The 22653-nt window shown below is 41.7% G+C and overlaps 1 protein-coding gene across 1 annotated transcript in view; it reads right to left on the reverse strand.

Moving 5' to 3' along the window:
• Window positions 1-473: 473 nt before the first annotated feature.
• rftn1a (raftlin, lipid raft linker 1a) overlaps window positions 474-22653 on the reverse strand; it is a 101963-nt gene continuing 79783 nt past the window's right edge. Inside the window, exons 4-12 of the mRNA XM_055157116.1 lie at window positions 19630-19824; window positions 17117-17267; window positions 16518-16928; window positions 14037-14240; window positions 13730-13836; window positions 10479-10582; window positions 6446-6596; window positions 758-893; window positions 474-715 (exon numbers count right to left, since the gene is read on the reverse strand). Of these exons, the coding sequence (XP_055013091.1) occupies window positions 474-715; window positions 758-893; window positions 6446-6596; window positions 10479-10582; window positions 13730-13836; window positions 14037-14240; window positions 16518-16928; window positions 17117-17267; window positions 19630-19824 (1701 nt within the window). The remainder of the gene's footprint in view (window positions 716-757; window positions 894-6445; window positions 6597-10478; window positions 10583-13729; window positions 13837-14036; window positions 14241-16517; window positions 16929-17116; window positions 17268-19629; window positions 19825-22653) is intronic.

Raw genomic sequence — 22653 nt, forward strand, 5'->3', positions numbered from 1 at the left:
TTCTCGCCTGGTGAGAATTTATTAGAATTTTTTTTTTTTTTTTTTTTTATAAATTCTCGCCCGGTGAGAAAATACATGTTTGGGTCTGATTGACTCGCCCTAAGAGAGCGGGAAAGAAAAAATCCTTTTCTTTGGGTCAATGTGACCCCGAGGAGAGCGTGAGGGCTAAAGAAAAAAGAAGAAAAAAAGATTATTATATTATAGACATGAGGGAACAACATTAGAACATGATAAAGATAAAACTAGGTTAGACTTAGAACTTAGAGCTACAAGAGTCACTTTTGTTTAATACTTGGACTTTTAAACGTTCGACTTTTCGCTTTTCCGTGTTTTTAACGGTGAATTATGGCAGAATCTGAGGCTTTATGAACAAAACAAAGATATTCAAACAAAATAAATCAACATAAACACAGAGGAATCCTGTTGTGGTGAGTGTGGTTTCCCCCCGTGACCCCGTGACCCCGAGCGCGCCGTCAGCACACCCCGGAGAACAGCTGGATTTTGACGGGCTCCTCCGCTGGGCCCCGGGTCTCCTTCCTGCACCTGTCCGTCCACCTGACGCTCCTGTCGGCCGCCGTCTCCGTGCTCTCGGGCGCCGCGCCGTTCCCGGGCAGGTACAGGGCGTTTCCGTGGCGATGGTGGCGGCGGCGGTGGTGTTGGTGGAGGTTGGTCTGGTCCGGGTCGTCCTCCCTCTTCCTCCTCCTGCGCTCCGGCTCTGAACCCGGGACCCGGTCTGGACCCGGTACCCGGTCTGGACCCGGGACCCGGTCTGGACCCGGGGCTCCTCTCCTCAGACTGTCCATCTCCAGGATGAGGGCGGGGCGGGTCTCCTCCAAGGCTCCGCCCGCTCCCACGCTCCTCTTGGGTTTCCCGCTGCGGCTCCTCAGGTTCATCTGGAATCAGACACTTCCTGTTTACGTTTGATTTGATTTGGAAAAACTATAAAAAAAAAAAAAAACATTTGTGTGTGAAGCTGCGGCTAAACTAAGTCTAAACCAGAACTAAACCAGGACTAAACTAAGTCTAAACCAGGACTAAACCAGGACTAAACTAAGTCTAAACCAGGGACTAAACTAAGTCTAAAACTAAACCAGGACTAAACTAAGTCTAAACCAGACTAAACCAGGACTAAACTAAGTCTAAACCAGAACTAAACCAGGACTAAACTAAGTCTAAACCAGGACTAAACTAAGTCTAAACCAGAACTAAACCAGGACTAAACTAAGTCTAAACCAGGACTAAACCAGGACTAAACTAAGTCTAAACCAGGACTAAACTAAACCAGAACTAAACTAAGTCTAAACTAAACCAGAACTAAACCAGGACTAAACTAAGTCTAAACCAGGACTAAACTAAACCAGTCTAAACCAGAACTAAACCAGGACTAAACCTAAACCAGGACTAAACCAGGGACTAAACTAAACCAGGACTAAACCAGGACTAAAACCAGGACTAAACTAAGGACTAAAACCAGGACTAAACTAAGTCTAAACCAGGACTAAACTAAGTCTAAACCAGGACTAAACCAGGACTGAAACTAAGTCTAAACCAGGACTAAACCAGGACTAAACCAGGACTAAAACTAAGTCTAAACCAGGACTAAACTAAGTCTAAACCAAGACTAAACCAGGACTGAACTAAGTCTAAACCAGGACTAAAACCAGGAATAAACTAAGTCTAAACCAGGACTAAAACCAGGACTAAACTAAGTCTAAACCAGGACTAAACTAAGTCTAAACCAAGACTAAACCAGGACTGAAATAAGTCTAAACCAGGACTAAACCAGGACTAAAACCAGGACTAAACTAAGTCTAAACCAGGACTAAACCAGGACTAAAACCAGGACTAAAACCAGGACTAAACTAAGTCTAAACCAGAACTAAACCAGGACTAAACTAAGTCTAAACCAGGACTAAACTAAGTCTAAACCAGGACTAAACCAGGACTAAACTAAGTCTAAACCAGGACTAAACTAAGTCTAAACCAGAACTAAACCAGGACTAAACTAAGTCTAAACCAGAACTAAACCAGGACTAAACTAAGTCTAAACCAGAACTAAACCAGGACTAAACTAAGTCTAAACCAGAACTAAACCAGGACTAAACTAAGTCTAAACCAGGACTAAACTAAGTCTAAACCAGGACTAAACTAAGTCTAAACCAGGACTAAACCAGGACTAAACCAGGACTGAACCAGGACTAAACCAGGACTAAACCAGGACTAAACCAGGACTAAACCAGGACTGAACCAGGACTAAACCAGGACTAAACTAAGTCTAAACCAGGACTAAACTAAGTCTAAACCAGGACTAAACCAGGACTGAACTAAGTCTAAACCAGGACTAAAACCAGGACTAAAACCAGGACTAAACTAAGTCTAAACCAGGACTAAAACTAAGTCTAAACCAAGACTAAAACCAGGACTGAACTAAGTCTAAACCAGGACTAAAACCAGGAATAAACTAAGTCTAAACCAGGACTAAAACCAGGACTAAAACTAAGTCTAAACCAGGACTAAACTAAGTCTAAACCAAGACTAAACCAGGACTGAAATAAGTCTAAACCAGGACTAAAACCAGGACTAAACCAGAACTAAACCAGGACTAAACCAGGACTAAACCAGGACTAAACCAGGACTGAACCAGGATGTTTTGTTGTATTGCTCGAAATAAGATCTGAACTGACAAATTTAACACAAGAATCACATTTCAGAACGAGTTTGTACAGATGAAAAGACAGAGTGAAACGGTTTTAATTTTAATAACGCAGGAGATGTTGATGTTTGTGGAGGACATGTTGATGTTTGTGGAGGACATGTTGATGTTTGTGGAGGACATGTTGATGTTTGTGGAGGACATGTTGATGTTTGTGGAGGACATGTTGATGTTTGTGGAGGACATGTTGATGTTTGTGGAGGACATGTTGATGTTTGTGGAGGACATGTTGATGTTTGTGGAGGACATGTTGATGTTTGTGGAGGACATGTTGATGTTTGTGGAGGACATGTTGATGTTTGTGGAGGACATGTTGTTGTTTGTGGAGGACATGTTGTTGTTTGTGGAGGACATGTTGATGTTTGTGGAGGACATGTTGATGTTTGTGGAGGAGACGTTGATGTTTGTGGAGGACATGTTGATGTTTGTGGAGGACATGTTGATGTTTGTGGAGGACATGTTGATGTTTGTGGAGGACATGTTGATGTTTGTGGAGGACATGTTGATGTTTGTGGAGGACATGTTGATGTTTGTGGAGGACATGTTGATGTTTTGTGGAGGACATGTTGATGTTTGTGGAGGACATGTTGTTGTTTGTGGAGGACATGTTGAGGACATGTTGTGTGATGTTTGTGGAGGACATGTTTGTGGTGTGAGGACATGTTTGTTTGTGGAGGACATGTTGATGTTTGTGGAGGACATGTTGATGTTTGTGGAGGACATGTTGATGTTTGTGGAGGACATGTTGAGGACATGTTGATGTGGGGAGGACATGTTTGTGTTTGTGTGAGGACATGTGTTGATGTTTGTGTTGTTGAGGTTTGTTGGAGGACATGTTGTGTTTGTGAGGACATGTTGATGTTTGTGGAGGACATGTTGATGTTTGTGGAGGACATGTTGTTGTTTGGAGGACATGTTGTTGTTTGTGGAGGACATGTTGTTGTGTGGTTGTGGAGGACATGTTGATGTTTGTGGAGGACATGTTGATGTTTGTGTTTGTGGAGGACATGTTGATGTTTGTGGAGGACATGTTGTTTTGTGTGTGTTTGTGTGGAGGACATGTTTGATGTTTGTGGAGGACATGTTGATGTTTGTGGAGGAGTTGATGTTTGTGGAGGACATGTTGATGTTTGTGGAGGACATGTTGATGTTGTGTGGAGGACATGTTGTTGTTTGTGTGGAGGACATGTTGATGTTGATGGAGGACATTTGTTGTTTGTGGAGGACATGTTGATGTTTGGAGGACATGTTGTGTTTGTGAGGAGACATGTTGTGTTTGTGGAGGACATGTTGATGTTTGTGGAGGACATGTTGGTGTTTGTGGAGGACATGTTGTTGTTTGTGGAGGACATGTTGATGTTTGTGGAGGACATGTTGATGTTTGTGGAGGACATGTTGATGTTTGTGGAGGACATGTTGATGTTTGTGGAGGACATGTTGATGTTTGTGTGTGTGTTGTGGAGGACATGTTGATGTTTGTGGAGGACATGTTGATGTTTGTGGAGGAGTGTTTTGTGTTGTGGAGGACATGTTGTTGTTGTGGAGGACATGTTGTGTTTGTGGAGGACATGTTGATGTTGTGGAGGACATGTTGATGTTTGTGGAGGACATGTTTGAGGACATGTTGTTGGGAGGACATGTTGATGTTTGTGATGTTTGTGGAGGACATGTTGTGTTTGTGGAGGACATGTTGATGTTTGTGGAGGACATGTTGATGTTTGTGGAGGACATGTTGTTGTTTGTGGAGGACATGTTGATGTTTGTGGAGGACATGTTGATGTTTGTGGAGGACATGTTGGTGTTTGTGTGTTGTGGAGGACATGTTGATGTTTGTGGAGGACATGTTGTGTTTGTGGAGGACATGTTGATGTTTGTGGAGGACATGTTGATGTTTGTGGAGGACATGTTGTTGTTTGTGGAGGACATGTTGTTTGTGGAGGACATGTTGATGTTTGTGGAGGACATGTTGATGTTTGTGGAGGAGACATGTTGATGTTTGTGGAGGACATGTTGATGTTTGTGGAGGACATGTTGTTGTTTGTGGAGGACATGTTGATGTTTGTGGAGGACATGTTGATGTTTGTGGAGGACATGTTGTTTGTGTTTGTGGAGGACATGTTGTGTGTTTGTGGAGGACATGTTGATGTTTGTGGAGGAGACATGTTGATGTTTGTGGAGGGACATGTTGTTGTTTGTGGAGGACATGTTGTTGTTTGTGGAGGAGACGTTGTTGTTTGTGGAGGACATGTTGATGTTGTGTTTGTGAGGACATGTTGATGTTTGTGGAGGACATGTTGATGTTTGTGGAGGACATGTTGTTTGTTTGTGGAGGACATGTTGTGTGTGAGGACATGTTTGATGTTTGTGGAGGACATGTTGATGTTTGTGGAGGACATGTTGATGTTTGTGGAGGACATGTTGATGTTTGTGGAGGACATGTTGATGTTTGTGGAGGACATGTTGATGTTTGTGGAGGACATGTTGTTTGTGGAGGACATGTTGATGTTTGTGGAGGACATGTTGATGTTTGTGGAGGACATGTTGATGTTTGTGGAGGACATGTTGATGTTTGTGGAGGACATGTTGATGTTGATGTGGAGGACATGTTGATGTTTGTGTTGGAGGACATGTTGTTGTGTGGAGGACATGTTTGTGTTTTGGAGGACATGTTGATGTTTGTGGAGGACATGTTGATGTTTGTGGAGGACATGTTGATGTTTGTGAGGACATGTTGATGTTTGTGGAGGACATGTTGATGTTTGTGGAGGACATGTTGATGTTTGTGGAGGAGATGTTGATGTTTGTGGAGGACATGTTGTTGTTTGTGGAGGACATGTTGATGTTTGTGGAGGACATGTTGATGTTTGTGGAGGACATGTTGATGTTTGTGGAGGACATGTTGATGTTTGTGGAGGACATGTTGATGTTTGTGGAGGACATGTTGATGTTTGTGGAGGACATGTTGATGTTTGTGGAGGACATGTTGATGTTTGTGGAGGAGATGATGTTTGTGGAGGACATGTTGTTGTTTGTGGAGGACATGTTGATGTTTGTGGAGGACATGTTGATGTTTGTGGAGGACATGTTGATGTTTGTGTGAGGACATGTTGTTTGTGGAGACATGTTGTGTTTGTGGAGGACATGTTGTTGTTGTTTGTGGAGATGACTGATGTTTGTGGAGGACATGTTGATGTTTGTGGAGGACATGTTGATGTTTGTGGAGGACATGTTGATGTTTGTGGAGGACATGTTGATGTTTGTGGAGGACATGTTGTTTGTGGAGGACATGTTGTTTGTGGAGGACATGTTGATGTTTGTGGAGGACATGTTGATGTTTGTGGAGGAATGTTGTGTTGTTGTGTGGGGACATGTTGTGTTTGTGGAGGACATGTTGATGTTTGTGGAGGACATGTTGGTGTTTGTGGAGGACATGTTGGTGTTTTGTGGAGGACATGTTGTGTTTGTGGATGTTTGTGTGAGGACATGTTGATGTTTGTGGAGGACATGTTGATGTTTGTGGAGGACATGTTGATGTTTGTGGACATGTTGATGTTTGTGGAGGACATGTTGATGTTTGTGGAGGAGATGTTGATGTTTGTGGAGGACATGTCGATGTTTGTGGAGGACATGTCGATGTTTGTGGAGGACATGTCGATGTTTGTGGAGGACATGTCGATGTTTGTGGAGGACATGTTGATGTTTGTGGAGGACATGTTGATGTTTGTGGAGGACATGTTGGTACTTTGTGGTTTTCTGCTCGTGTTTCTTCAGGTTTTGGAGGATGTGTTTGAGAGTTTTGAGTCGTACCTTGAAGTCTCTCCTCCTCCTCGGGAGCACGGGTCTCTGGAGGAACAGGATCTGTTTTGTGGACAGGCTCCCGTCACTGCGCACAAACAAAACAACAACAAAACAACAGCAGCAGAAGGTTACACACTGTAACTTTAATCACATCACGTTAATGATTTTTCCACCGTCTTCCTCTGACCTCAGATTTTTCTATTTTATTTTGACTTGTGCATTTACATTTATATAATTATGTTTTATTTGACACGTGTCTCTTGCTGGTTTTTTTGTTACGTATTTAGAATTTATTATCATTTACCAGACCAGGACTGAACCAGGACTAAAACAGGACTACACTGTTTTCAGTCCTGGTCTGGTCCCGAACCTGGTTTAGTCCTGGAATCAGTCCTGGTTTAGTCCTGGTTTAGTCCTTGGTTTAGTCTTGGTTTAGTCCTGGTTCAGTCCTGGTTTAGTCCTGGTTTAGTCTTGGTTGTTTAGTCCTGGTTTAGTCCTGGTTTAGTTAGGTTTAGTCCTGGTTTAGTCCTGGTTCAGTCCTGGTTTAGTCCTGGTTCAGTCCCTGGTTTAGTCCTGGTTCAGTCCTGGGTTTAGTCCTGGTTTAGTCCTGGTTTAGTCCTGGTTTAGTCCTGGTTCCTAGTCCTGTTCAGTCTTGGTTTAGTCTTGGTTTAGTCCTGGTTTAGTCCTGGTTTAGTCCTGGTTTAGTCCTGGTTTAATTAAACTGTTTCCGATACGTTGATACTGTAAACTCTTTATAATGATCTCGTTGTGTTTTGGACGTTTTTCTGACAGTAAAAAGTAAAAATCCTGGTCTTTAAAGTTGTTCCCTTTGAGCGTGGCAGGTTGAGAGCGTGTTCGTGCGGAGAGCGTGTTCGTGCGGAGAGGGCGTGTTCGTGCGGCTCTGATGTGTCAGTACGACATGTTTACGGTTGTCAATAGTGACGGGGTCGAACTAAACGCACAAAATATAGAACCGTGAGAAAAAGGTTTGGGCGGCGTTCGTCTGACGAACAGCACAAAGAGTCGCTCCTGACAGCTCCAGACCTGGAAGTGTCCGACGTGACGGGACGAGTTCAGACTAAAGCCACACGACTTTTATCTCTGAACGTCAAGAAGAAAAAACAGAGATAATAATTACAACGACTTAAATATTTCTACATGTTGTTTTTATCAATGTCATTCATTTAGTAGGTCTAATACTAGTAGTAGTAGTAGTAGTAGTAGTAGTAGTAGTAGTAGTACTACTAGTAGTAGTAGTCTAGTTACTGTTACTACTACTATTACTGTTAGTACTACTACTATACTGTTAGTACTACTACTACTACTACTACTACTACTACTGTTACTACTATTACTACTACTATTACTGTTACTGTTACTTACTACTGGTTTAGTCCTGGTTCAGTCCTGGTTTAGTCCTGGTTTAGTCCTGGTTCAGTCCTGGTTTAGTCCTGGTTTAGTCCTGGTTCAGACCTGGTTTAGTCCTGGTTTAGTCCTGGTTTAGTCCTGTTAGTCCTGGTTTAGTTCAGACCTGGTTTAGTCCTGGTTTAGTCCTGGTTCAGGACCTGGTTTAGTCCTGGTTTAGTCCTGGTTCAGTCCTGGTTTAGTCCTGTTCTGTCCTGTTTAGTCCTGGTTTAGTCCTGGTTAGTCCTGGTTCAGTCCTGGTTTAGTCCTGGTTCAGACCTGGTTTAGTCCTGGTTTTGGTTAGTCCTGGTTTAGTCCTGGTTCAGTCCTGGTTTAGTCCTGGTTCAGTCCTGGTTTAGTCCTGGTTTAGTCCTGGTTTAGTCCTGGTTCAGTCCTGGTTTAGTCCTGGTTTAGTCCTGGTTTAGTCCTGGTTCATCCTGGTTTAATCCTGGTTTAGTCCTGTTCAGTCCTGGTTTAGTCCTGGTTTAGTCCTGGTTCAGTCCATAAGGATCAAAATTGGATGAAACGGGAAACATCTGTTTTTTTTTTTTTTTTTCTTCCATTTTTCATTTAAACACAAAATCGAAAACTGAAAAAAACAAATCATTATCTGTTTTTTCAGGGTCACAGTTTGGTTTTATTGGATCTGTTCAACTGTAAAAACGTAAAGTGGCTTATTTCGACAGAACATCGACTCTGCATCAGTCCCAGAAAAAAACAAAAACGAAGAAACAGACGACATAAAAGAATGAACCTCTTAAGAGTGAAACGATCTGAAAATGACGGGCGTGTGGAGAGAGAGTCACAGCTGTGATCAGGGACCCCCCCCCCCCCGCCGCCGCCGAGGACGAGGTTGAGGGTTGAATTCTCCACAGGGGCCTCATCCTCGTGTTACTTATGTCACAGCGTGTGGGAGACTCTCATGCGCCGCTTTTCTTTTCTTTGTCGCTGTTAACGGTTGGAACGTGACGCAGAAAAACAGTCACATTTAAGAGCGTTTTTACACCGGATGCCCTCCCCGTCAAAATACCCCCCCAAAAAAAGACCAAAGAAAGAAAAAAAGACCCCAAAAAACAACTATTTTCTTCATTATTTGTCTCCAAAACCAAAATGAAAAAAACAGTTTTCAATTTTGTGGTTAAATGAAAAAAAGGAAAAAAAGAAAACAGATAATGGACATTTCCCGCTTTATCCAATTTGGACCCTTATGGACTGAACCAGGACTAAACCAGGACTAAACCAGGACTAAACCAGGACTAAACCAGGACTAAACCAGGACTGAAACCAGGACTGACCAGGACTGAACCAGGACCAGATCTTGGGCTTGAGAGCGAGACAGAACCCAGAGTCCGAGGAGCAGGACGTCTGCAAAAGCGCAATCTTTCGTTGGTCCTTTTCCCCATGGTCTACATGGCCAACACTCAGTCCTGGTTCAGTCCTGGTTTAGACAATCCTGGTTCAGTCCTGGTTTAAACCTGGTTTAGTCCTGGTTTAGTCCTGGTTCAGTCCTGGTTAGTCCTGGTTCAGTCCTGGTTCAGTTCTGGTTCAGTCCTGGTTCAGTTTAGTCCTGGTTCAGTAGTCCTGGTTTAGACCTTGGTTTAGTCCTGGTTTATCCTGGTTTAGTCCTGGTTCAGTCCTGGTTCAGTAGTCCTGGTTAGTAGTCCTGGTTTTAGTCCTGGTTCAGTCCTGGTTCAGTCCTGGTTTAGTCCTGGTTCAGTCCTGGTTTAGTCCTGGTTCAGTCTGGTTCAGTCCTGGTTTAGTCAGTCCTGGTTTAGTCCTGGTTTAGTCCTGGTTCAGTCCTGGTTCAGTTCCTGGTTCAGTCCTGGTTCAGTCCTGGTTTAGTCAGTCCTGGTTTCAGTCCTGGTTCAGTCCCTGGTTCCTGGTTTAGTCAGTCCTGGTTCAGTCCTGGTTTAGTCCTGGTTTAGTCCTGGTTCAGTCCTGGTTCAGTCCTGTTTAAGTCGGTTCAAAATTGGATCCTGGTTAGTGAAATAGGAAACGTCCATTATCCTTTTATTTATTTATTTTTCCCATTTTTCATTTAAACACGAAAACTGAAAAAAAACACAAATCATTATCTGTTTTTTCATTTTGGTTTTGGAGACAAATGTTTTTTCGTTTTTGTATTTTTGTTTTTATTTTGAAAAGCCAATGAACGAATGACACGGGTTCATCTGAATATGTGTGGTTCATGTGTCGTGTTCTGCTCAAATAAGCTCCGACTAAAGGAGCACAAATCCACAGGACAATTTATCCTCCAATAAAGTCCCGCTGTACAATCAACATTCATGAAATCACTAAATCTTCTTTCTATCAAATAAAACTCACACTATAGAAGAGAAAGAAATGACGGGAAACACTGAAATCTTTATATTAAATAGCGTTAAATAGGTTTTCTGACGCAAATCTAACAGGCACGTGTCGATGTTTAACTGGTCCAAACAGACAATAAAATATGACTTGTTACTCCACGTCTGCCTCGGGAGCTCAAATCGACAGGACACCGGATCTACTTTCTGTGAGGAGTGATACGCAGGTGTGGAGTGACAGGGGGGGGGGGGGTCACCTGTTGGTCCTGACGATGGGCGTGGGCAGAACACACATGAGCCTCCAACCGAACGGAGCCAAGGACTGGAGCAGAGGGATGTAGTCGGCCTTCACCACCACGCCCTGAACACACACACACACACAACACACACACACATACACACATACACACACACACACACACACACACACATACACACACATACACACACACACAAACACACAGTTACAGTGATCGTGTTACAAATAGAGCTTTTTCACAACAGCCAGAAGTTTTCCGCTGTAGTTTTGTTGAACTTCCAGTGAATGTGTGTGTAAATGTGTGTAAATGTTTGTAAATGTGTGTGTAAATGTGCGTGTAAATATGTGTGTAAATGTGTGTGTAAGTGTGTGTGTAAATGTGTGTAAATGTGTAAATGTGTGTGTAAATGTGTGTGTAAATGTGTGTGTAAATGTGTGTATAAATGTGTGTAAATGTGTGTGTAAATGTGTGTGTGTGTGTAAATGTGTGTATAAATGTGTGTAAATGTGTGTGTAAGTGTGTGTGTAAATGTGTATAAATGTGTGTAAATGTGTGTGTAAATGTGTGTGTAAATGTGTGTATAAATGTGTGTAAATGTGTGTATAAATGTGTGTAAATGTGTGTGTAAATGTGTGTGTAAATGTGTGTAAATGTGTGTAAATGTGTGTAAATGTGTGTGTAAATGTGTATAAATGTGTGTAAATGTGTGTGTGTGTGTGTAAATGTGTGTAAATGTGTGTGTAAATGTGTGTGTAAATGTGTGTAAATATGTGTAAATGTGTGTGTAAATATGTGTGTATAATGTGTGTGTAAATGTGTGTGTAAATGTGTGTGTGTAAATGTGTGTATAAATGTGTGTAAATGTGTGTAAATGTGTGTAAATGTGTGTGTAAATGTGTGTGTAAATGTGTGTGTAAATGTGTGTAAATGTGTAAATGTGTGTATAAATGTGTGTGTAATGTGTGTATTAAATGTGTGTAAATGTGTGTGTAAGTGTGTGTGTAAATGTGTGTATAAATGTGTGTAAATGTGTGTATAAATGTGTGTGTGTAAATGTGTGTGTAAATGTGTGTGTAAATGTGTGTGTAAATGTGTGTAAATGTGTGTGTGTAAATGTGTGTAAATGTGTGTAAATGTGTGTGTAAATGTGTATAAATGTGTGTAAATGTGTGTAAATGTGTGTGTAAATGTGTGTAAATGTGTGTAAATGTGTGTAAATGTGTGTAAATGTGTGTGTAAATGTGTGTATAAATGTGTGTAAATGTGTGTAAATGTGTGTAAATGTGTGTGTAAATGTGTGTAAATGTGTGTGTAAGTGTGTGTGTAAATGTGTGTAAATGTGTGAAAATGTGTGTGTAAATGTGTGTGTAAATGTGTGTGTAAATGTGTAAATGTGTAAATGTGTGTAAATGTGTGTTAAATGTGTGTAAATGTGTGTGTAAATGTGTGTGTAAATGTGTGTGTAAATGTGTGTAAATGTGTGTGTAAATGTGTGTAATGTGTGTAAATGTGTGTGTAAATGTGTGTAAATGTGTGTAAATGTGTGTGTAAATGTGTGTGTAAATGTGTGTGTAAATGTGTGTGTAAATGTGTGTGTAAATGTGTGTAAATGTGTGTGTAAATGTGTGTGTAAATGTGTGTATAAATGTGTGTTGTTTTCAGCAGTTTCATAAATTTGCCTCATCACCAAATCTTCAACCAACGAGGTAAGTAAGTTTTTAATTTATACAGCACTTTTTCACAGACATTCGTCACAAAGACAATGTGGTTGAAGTGTCTTGCCTAAGGACACAATGGCAGTTTTTTGACTGGCGCCTCCCAGTGGCTCCTGAAGTTCCCAACAGTCTCCCATCCAAGTCCTGACAAAGGTCCAAGATCCACAAAGAAGAAACCTTCTAACATGAACAATTTATCCACAACGATCAAGAGAAGAAAGAACAAAACTTAAAGGAAACAACGACGACGACACATTAGTCACACAACAAACTCAACTCATGTTATGATCATCAATAAAACACAAGGAATAAGAAATTCATTCATATGTAATGTTCACTTGTTAATTCTAGAATTAAAATTAAAAATTGAATTGATTTTATGATGTGGCCATGGGCATAGACAGACAGATTTGTGCAGTTTGAACGACAGACAAACATGTCTAACATTCAAACTGCACAAATCTGTCTGTTGATGTTAATATCAACATCATCAAATCTATTTTTAATTTTAATTGTAGAATGAGTCTGAGTGAACAAGTTCCTTGTGTTTTCTTCATGATCATTGAGTTGAGTTTGTTGTGTGACTAATGTGGCTCATTGTTTCCTTTAAGTTTTGCTCTTTCTTCTCTTGATAGTTGGTAAATTTTTCTATAGCGCTTTTCCACCTTACAACAAGGAACCACTCACACATTCACACACCAGTGTACACAGACACTGTGGGCAAGGTGGGTTAAGTGTCTTGCCCAAGGACACAACAACAGCAGCATTCACTTGTGGGAGCTGGAATCACACCAGCCAACCTGTGTGTCAGTGTGTCACTGACCGCTCAACCTAAGATGTTTATGTTGAGAGCGGGATTCGAACCTCCAACCTTCAGATCAGTGGACAAATGCTCTACCAACTGAGCTACTGCCGCCCCTAGTCGTGGATAAATTCTTCATGTTAGAATGTTTATCCTTTGTGGAGTTTGTTGGTTAAAGATTTGGTGATGAGGCAGATTTATGAAGCTGCTGGAGAAAACGACACACACATTTACACACACATTTACACACACACATTTACACACACATTCACACACACATTTACACAGAAAAACATGAACTGGAAGTTCAGCAAACCTACAGCGGGAAACTTTTAGATGTTGTGAAAAAGTTCTTTCTCTGTTTGAGAGAAGAACTCAGCCTAAATATGCAGGGTTAGTTTGTTAAAGAGCCACTAAACGCCAAAATCACTTTTTTTCCCTGCTGATTCTGTGTAAATGTGTCTAAAATAGAAGTGTGTCTCTATCTCTGGCCTTATTTTGGTATTTTCGTGCAGATTTGTTAAAACTGTGACTTTTGGGTCAAAGTCGTGTCTGTATCGGTCTCAATCATCGTCCCAGAGTCGCTCCCCACAACCCGCCCCACTGGAGCATTTTTTAGATGTTCCTTAGGAGCGGCGTAAAACTTTGGGAGGGTGTTTAATGGCTCTTTAAACATGTGTGAATGAAACAAACACAACTCCAGTGTGTGCGTTTGTGACGAGGACACTCACGTCCACCACGGTCCACTGCTCCACCACGATGGCGTCATACGAGGCGTTCACGGACTGAGCCGAACTCTGGAAAATGAAAACGCTGTCCACCTGAGCCACTCCACTGTCTGAGGAACAGAGAGAAAACAGAAAACTGTCACAGAGACATCACCAAAACACTGACCAAAACACTGACCAAAACACTGACCAAACCCTGACACAAACAGAACTGTTTCCATTTGCACCAGAGGTTTTACACTCTCATGTTGTCACTGCTGCTTTTACAATAAAATCTGTTTGTAAAAGTCTTTTATGAAGCTCCACTCACCGTTCTCCTCTGAGACGTGGAAGAATCCGTCCACGAGCTGAGCGCCGCTGCTGAAGTGCTGGGTCATGTGATCGAGCCAGTGGGCGTCGACCTCTGTGACGAGCCCCGCCTCCCTGTGCACCCAGAGGGGCACCCTGAGAGAATAGAAGCGCAGAGACGAGTCCTGCTCCTCTGTGTGGTTATACAGAGCAAACAGCTGAGATCCTACAACACAAGACAACAAACAGGGTGGTGCAGTGACTGAGTGGTTAGAACTCATGCCTCACAGCAAGAAGGTCCCAGGTTCAATCCCTGAGTTTGCATGTTTCTCCCCGTGTCTGGGTGGGTTTCCTCCAGCTCTGGCTTCCCCCATCAACCCAAACCATGCCCAGGGATGACAGGTGGAAATTAGCACTGATGCTACAACCTGGTACAAAGCATCTCTCCTGTTCAGGTTCATGTAAATTCACCGGTCTCACTGTCCATGGCTCATTAAATAATAAAATCAACAGAAGAAAACAACAACAGAGGAGAACAACAACAGAGAAGATCATGGTCATCACTAAGGAGTTCAGGCAGAATCACTTTCTGCTGCTCCTGAGATGGACTCAAGCAGAAATAAATGTATACTGAGGATCTGAGATCATGAGCTTAGAACAGGACGAGTCTACTGCTTCACTGTGAACTTATAGGCTCTATTCACACTTACGTCACAAACCAGGAAGACGTCTGGAAACATGCGATGAGAACTTCGAGCAGACGTCCATAGAAGTAAACACGATAAGAGGTCAAATGAAGACTGCAGACGTGTGTGCTGTTTGGAATCATCTTGAATTTGACGCCTTATCTCTTCTCATCACATGTCCCCAGTGGACTGTTGTGAGTCAGTGGGGAAATGATGAAAACTGAGGCGTGGTTGTAATTGTTGATGACATGGAGGTGAAGAAAACTGGGACATTTTCTCATTTTCCTAGATTTTGTCAGACTTACAACCACGAACAGAACCCAAAGGAAGTTGTCATCACATGTTTCCAAACATCTTCCCGGTTTGTGACGTAACATGAATAGAGTCTGTTCAGATCACGTCAGCTCCACTAACATCCTGATGAGAGGGTGAAATGAACAGTTATGTCCAAATACAAGAGTTTAACCCTCTCCAGGCCAATTACCTACTTACTCCACATTAGGGATGGGCATGATTAATCGATTAATCGATAATTGATCATTAAGAATTTCATCGATTACGTTAATCTTAATCGACAAACCGAATGTATGTTTCTGTGTGTATCGTGACCAAACAGGTGTGTACATGTGTCTCTGCATCAGAAGGAGCGAGACACAAACAGTGGGTCAGTCTGTAACGAACCGAAGCACAAATGTGGATTTAACGATGATTTGTACAAGAAATTCCACACTTTCTGTTGCGTTGGGACAAGTGTGAGTCCATGTGCACAGTGTATAAAGCAGCACATATGTTTCTGTGTCCAGTGGGAAAAAGTTTTTCCAGGTGAGAGTCGCTCAATGTGGATGACGAGGCCCCGCCCCCCTCCCCCCGTACGCTGTCCTGGTTTTGACAAACACAAATCTGGTCACACTGACCTGTATTCACCTGAGTCATGTCTTTTAATCCAACAGAAATTGAACCACATCAGCGACACAAGAGCTGGAGTTTTATCTTTGCTTAGTTTATGTAAATTAGTGATGTGGTTTTAAGTTTTGTTTCTGTGAGATTTGAACAAAACTGAATTAAACACATTATAATGTCAAACAGCTGATGTGGATCTAGAGTCGTTACGGTTTATATGTCGTAAAGTTGAATTTATTTATGCAGATTAGTGCAGATAGTAATAATAATGATGATCATTTTAATATAAAAACGTTAATGATTAATCGATAATCGATCGTTAATTCTTCCGACGATCGATTAAGAAAATTTCATCGAATGCCCATCCCTACTCCACATCCATATTTTATTAGCTTTTTTTTAAACTCAGGAGCCTTTTTTCCCATCCATGCTGGTAAACGTGGATGATGCAGCCTGGCTACACGCAAACGGCCAGAAGTAAAGTACTTTTTTTGTTTACAAAGGATAAAAAAATCAGGATTGTATATTACTGCCCCATATGATAATTTTCCCCAAATATCAGATTTTTCCTGATACTAAAAATGTATTTGAGCCTGAGGTTAAACTACACTAGTCTAAACTGTATGTGTCCTTAACACCATAAGAACAGGAGGGTCAAAACTATGGCTCAGGGGCCAAATGTGGCCCTCAGACCAGCGATCAGACTGTCAACACTATAATCTCAGTGACACCGCAGTGTGGCACTGTGACAGAGCTCAACTTTCTAAACTGTTCTAAACTTTATCAATAATATACAGCCGTGGCTCTGTTCCACATAAAGCTTCCACGTGATCGACCTTCAGCCTGTGGTCCTGCACTTCAGATGTTCCATGATGCAGCTCTGTGTGAAACACTGAAATGCTTCTTGTGTCTCTTACTGTTTGGACGAGGAGACGAGCTGCTCCTCTCACGCTCCTGGTTCCTCAGGTGAATGTGGCTGTAGCTCTCCTGGTTCCTCTGGTGGGTGTGGTTGTTGGTCTCCTGGTTCCTCAGGTGGGTGTGGTTGTTGGTCTCCTGGTTCCTCAGGTGGGTGTGGTTGTTGGTCTCTTGGTTCCTCAGGTGGGTGTGGTTGTTGGTCTCCTGGTTCCTCAGGTGGGTGTGGTTGTTGGTCTCTTGGTTCCTCAGGTGGGTGTGGTTGTTGGTCTCTTGGTTCCTCAGGTTGATGTGGTTGTTGTTGTGTGAGGAGCGGTTTTGCTGTGATGTTGGATCTTCTCTCACAGCTCGTCCTCCACAGGGGCTGTTCTCTGTCTGGTCTTCCTCCCCCTGTGCTCCTCTGAGATCCTCTGCTGCTGGAGACAGTCACATTCAGTCTTTGTGTATAAGTGTAGGGGTTAGGAGTTATTCAGGAAAGGTTCATTTCTTTCCTGTGAGTGGGATTCTTTCAGCTCAAATGAGGATCTGTTTTTTTTACTAGTTTTCGTTTGGATTAGAATGTGATGTTTAACACATTAGAGCGCCTCGTGTCCTCTGCACTCACCTGTGCTCCAGTGTCCTGTGTGAGCTCTCTGTAGTTTCTCCTCTGGGTTCAGACTCTGCTCTTCTTCTGTGTGTCCAGGTTCAGCGTGTGGAGCTTCTGTGTCCTCTGCCCTGAGGTGAAGTGCTCCAGACGCCCCGGTCGAGCTGGTGTGCTGAGGTCAGAGGAGTAACTCAGATACATTTACTTGAATAACTTTTGAAAAAAAAACTGACCTTTCAGAGTATTTTTCTAACAGCTTAATTTTACTCTGATGTAAAAGTTCTTGTTACTCTCCCCTCTGTGAGTTCCATTTATATTAACTATAGATGCACACATACAAATACTGGTATCAAATATCAATACCGATCCAGGAAAATTTTCTAGATTAAATATCGGTTCCATAATATCGGTTCAGATGATGTCTGAGTTGGGATTTTAATTGGAAGTAGTGACTCTTTACAGACTGATGCAGGCCCAGGACGTCTATAAATGTTTGCGTTTTAATTCACACTATGTTGTTCTGTCGTCTCTTGCAGGATAAATAAGTTACATAACACAATTGGATCAAATTTGCAAAAAAAATATGTTTTCAGTCCCCACACTGGTATCAGTTTAAATCGATCAAAGTATCAATATTCATTAGTTAATCATTGCATTTATATCGAACCTTTCAAGACTCCCAAAGAGCTTTATAGTTCATTCTTCATTCACTCCACACTCTGCGGTGAAAATACTATTGTAGCCACAGCTGCACTGGGGCAGACTGACTTAAGAAACAGAGGGAGGACCCAAAACGCAGGACTGCTTCAAAGTAGTGATGTTACGAGATGTGCCGAGGCTTCGAAGCCTGTGTCGAGTAATGAAGGAGGTGAAGGAGGCCAAAAATGATGACGTCCGAAGCCTCGCTGTCCGGCTCTACCACGTGACTGCTTCGGGAAGTAGTTCGCGGATTTGGCGCGTTTCGAAACATTAGGGCCAGTGAAACGCAACGGACTCCCCCAAAACATTTTGTGGTTTTGGGTTATTGTGAGTTTGGTACATTCTATTTGAGATTATTTTTGTGTGTGTGTATGTGTTTGTGTGTGTGCTGTGAAAGTTTTTTTTTTTTTTTTTAAAGCAGGGGAAATTCTCTGTAAAAAAGAAATCATCTGAGTCTGTGGAGAAATTGATATTTTTAAATAAAAATGAATAAAATGACCCTATTTTGCCGTGCTTATTGTGGCATAAGCACAGACATAAAGTAGTAACACAAGCACAGTCACATTACATCCTGATCTCCAATTTGTTTCTACTTTTTCTTTTAACCCGACCTTTATATCATGAACACAGACTCCAGGTTCATACATTCACACTTTATGTAGAAATCACAAACATTCAAATATTTAACGGTTCATTTGTTCAGTATAAATCTTTCCATCAGAACCTCGATGATCATGTTGATTGTTCTATTTTCACTCTGCCTGTTATATATTTTTTGGCCTCTTGATGGCGCCGTGGAGCAAATGAAGCACCTTGAAGCGTCGGCTCAAATGGCTGGAACGCTTCAGTGCTTCATGGGGCTTCATCTCAACATCACTACTTTAAAGTATTTCATGACAAAACCAAAAAAAAATCCAAAACTCAAGAGTAAATTGACATTGACAAGAGACACGGAGAAACTCGGACAGAGACAATGGACCAACAAAGGGCAGAGGAGAACACAGGGTATAAGAGCCACAGACACGGGTGAAACACATGAGGGCGGCAAACAATCAAGACGGGAAGTAAAACTCAAAACTACAAACTGACAGGACAAATGTCAAAATAAAACACTAAAGGCACACTACAGGAAAAAGATATCAAAATAAGCAAAAACAACGACTACAAAACATGAACCATGACACTCAGACGACCACCATCACTCACACACACACCACTTTCATACAGGCAGTGTGGGTGAAGTGTTTTGCCTAAGGACACAACAACATATTTTGCCACTGGTGCCTCCTGTGGCTCCTGTTGTTCCCAGTGTCTCCATCCAAGTCCTGACCAGACCCAGACCTGCTGAGCCTCTGAGATCTGACAGGATCAGACTTTGAGAATCAGATATGGCCACAAATATCAAAACGAGAAAATCTGGATCAGTGGATCTCTAAAATAAACTTCACATGATAAATCAGATTCTACGTCTCCACATTTACTCTTTAAAGCTGCATTGTCTAAAATTTCTGATGTTATTTCTTTGTCTGGAATGTTTCACAGCATGACATTAAACGTTTCCATCTCCATGGAGACCAAACCAGACAAAGTTACAGGTCAGATCTGTGGAGAGGAGACACCACTCACAGTCAGAATGTTTTTCGAAGTATTTTTGAGTTATAAAACCAAATGTAATTGAATAAATGTAAAGTAGAGCTGATTAATGTCACACTGTGGAACATTCCAGGCAAAGCAATGGCGTATCCATAGAAACACAACCAAAACGTTACATAGTGGACCTGAGTAACTTCTTGGACGTCTACTTTGTACTTCTGCTTGTTCTCTGTGCTCCTCACCTGCGGCTGACGTTCTCCTGGAGCGTCGGAGGGACTGGCGGCGCAGCTCAGGCCTCGGTGGATCGGCGAGGGGCTGGAGTGGAGGGAGTGGAGGGAGGACAGGTCCGGGTCCCACGGCCCCGAGAGGCTGAGTCCAGGTCCAGGCTGCTGCAGGAACCCCACGAACACCACGCCCTGCTCCGCCACATCCTGGATCTGACACAAACACACACAAAAACACACAAAAACACAAAAACACACAAAAACACAGGGATCTTAGAATGAGCAACCAGGAGCATGTTCTAGTCCTGGTCTGGTCCTGGTTTGAGTCCAGTTTAGTCCTGATTTAGACTTGGTTTGGGGAGTTTTACACTTCTACACTGCAAAAAAGCTCGGCCAAAACACTTAAATCTATCAGAAAATGACTTTAAAACAGTGAAATGATCTGTCCATGCAGCAAGATCATTTTACTTGACAAGTTCTCTTAAAATAAACGACCTCCAGACGAGAATGAAGCATCTCAGAACTTGTAAGTCGATCATAAAACTGAAAACAAGATGAATAACTTGATATAAGTTTTAAAATCTTGCCCAGATCAGAGAAATTTGCAGTGTGTGTGTCATATATTCAGACACATTACAGATTTAGATCATTGTGTTTCCTTTTTCTGTTTTGAAAATGTTTTATTTGCCGAAAACAACGAATTAACATGTTGTTGATGCTCTGAGTCCCTCCTCCCTTTGCTCTCCGTGCACACACTCCCCCTTCAGAGCGTAATCACAACACAATTAGTGTGGATCCAACTACTGTAATGAAACTACTGCACATCACATCAGGTTTGTAAAGCTGTAGAGAGTTGTGATTCATGTTTTTGTAAACTGTAGTTTTCATACATAAGAGTCCGGTCAAGCAGAAGTAAACAACAAGGCCAAAACATTCAGGTTAATTAATCTTATATAAAAATGTATTGAACAGATATATATGTACTCTAGTTTATGAAACTGTTGACCTTTTTTCTGTACCATTTTTGGTTCTAAAGTTCCATATGTTTTAAACAGACCATGTATGAAACATGGAACAAAAATTATTTCCCAAATTTCAAAGACCCAAAAATCATGTAAATAAATGGATGTATTTCATCATATCTTGTGTTATTCCATCTTTGAACTGTTGATGAAAGTACATGATTTAAAAAAAAAATATTTAAAATGATAAAAATTTGCTTGGAAGGACTGACATATTTTATAGAAAAGCTGACAAATGATGTAAAATCCTGCACCTTCTACTTGTTTGTACAATTTTCCCTCCGTTACTTTTCCCTCCGTTACCATGAACTTTCTTAATAAAAATCTCATGAGTCAAAAAGTAAGAGGTTTTTCAACCTAATCTTGTACCATATGGTAGAAAACTATATGAAGCAAATATTCAAACCAGTTTGTTAAGGATATGTAAGTGAGAACCAAGAGTTATCACTGTTTGGATTTATTGACCAAAAAGTGCTGCATATTTCATTCCCTCCGTTACCGACATGAGTTTTTTAATTTTTTGTCAACAACTTGAAAGAATATCACACAGGTTTAACTTGACCCTGTTGGAGTGTAACTCTTTCCTACATTCTGATACTTTACTTATTTCAATAGTCCACAGGTGTCAAACATAAGGCCCGGGGGCCAGATCCGGCCCTCCAAGACCTTTAATGTGGCCCTTGGGTGATTTTCTACTAAAATATTTAATTATATTTTCTATTAAAATCGTTGTTAATTTTCTGTGGTGTTTATCACAGCAGCGTCTCCAGCGTCTCTGTACGTGGCCCCTCCCACCAGAGCAGCACAAATGAAGACTTGTCTCTTTCCAAACGCTCTTAAAGGACGATCGTTTAGACTGTTGACCGTGACACCCTCATCAGAAAAATGTCCAACATGAGAAAAGTGGAGCCGAGTGCAGGATTTTTACAACAAAAATTGGAACTTATTCCTGTTTACATACAAGTTCATGTTAAAACATTGTGTTGAAATTGTAATTTTTTCTTAAAGTTTCAGGTTGTTCATAATATTATACATATTATATTAGAAAGAGTTCATCAATTAAAAAAGATTTCTGTAATAGATTTGTGTTTCTCTGCACAAATATTTGAACTTATTGTTATTTTTGGGGTTTATGACATGAGTTTTCTGATCCGGCCCTTTGGGATCAAAGTAGGTTGGATACGGCCCCTGGACCAAAATGAGTTTGACACCCCTGCAATAGTCCCTCTAGTTTCTGAATAAGAGACATCTGAATGTAAAAAATCTGCCCCTGTTTCCCTCCGTTACCACTTGACCTGGACCCATAAGTCTCACCAGATTGTAAGGAGCATTAAGCGAAACAAATGGACGACACTTGAGACCGATCCTTAGTCCAGGCCTCCACAATCCATCAGCAGATCGTGGTGTAATTCGCCCGGCATTGCCTCCATGTCTCGGTGAATGTGGATTACTCCGGGAGGCTCCTGACCACGGCAGCTGTAACACTCCATCAATCCATCAAGTGGTGCGGCTTCGTAGTAGATCCCTGCACTCCTGTGGGAGGCTCATGGGACCCGCGGGACCTGACGCAAATCAGTGCAGGGCGGGTGGGATGATAAACTGCAGTCCCGCAAACTAAATATAAGTGTCAGGGAAGTGTCGTCCTCTTTGGGTAACCTTTTGGGGTTTAAAGTTCAGATGTTTGAAGAAAACACCAAAACAAAGGCCAAAATATGCACAGTTTAAAGTCTTATATTACACAAAAATGACTCTTGTGAACTTTTAATCATGTTTTAATGTTGTTCCCTCTTCACAAACAGACCTGGAGTTGTGTTTTGTTTCATTCACATGTTTGAGTAACTCTTTATTATTAGTCTCAAATGCTCTGTTCCACCTTGTGATGTCATGAAGCTGTCGTTTTCAAGTGAACAGCTTTTTTTACCTTTAGTTCAGCAGAGATTTGAAACTCGAGGGCTGAAATTATCCCATTGATTCTAGTGAAAGTGTGTGGAATCAGTTTGAGAGAAGAACTCAGCGTAAA

Source organism: Boleophthalmus pectinirostris, unplaced genomic scaffold (assembly GCF_026225935.1).
Source record: "Boleophthalmus pectinirostris isolate CB_2022bp ecotype Guang Dong unplaced genomic scaffold, ASM2622593v1 HiC_scaffold_21, whole genome shotgun sequence".
Lineage (NCBI taxonomy): Eukaryota > Metazoa > Chordata > Actinopteri > Gobiiformes > Gobiidae > Boleophthalmus > Boleophthalmus pectinirostris.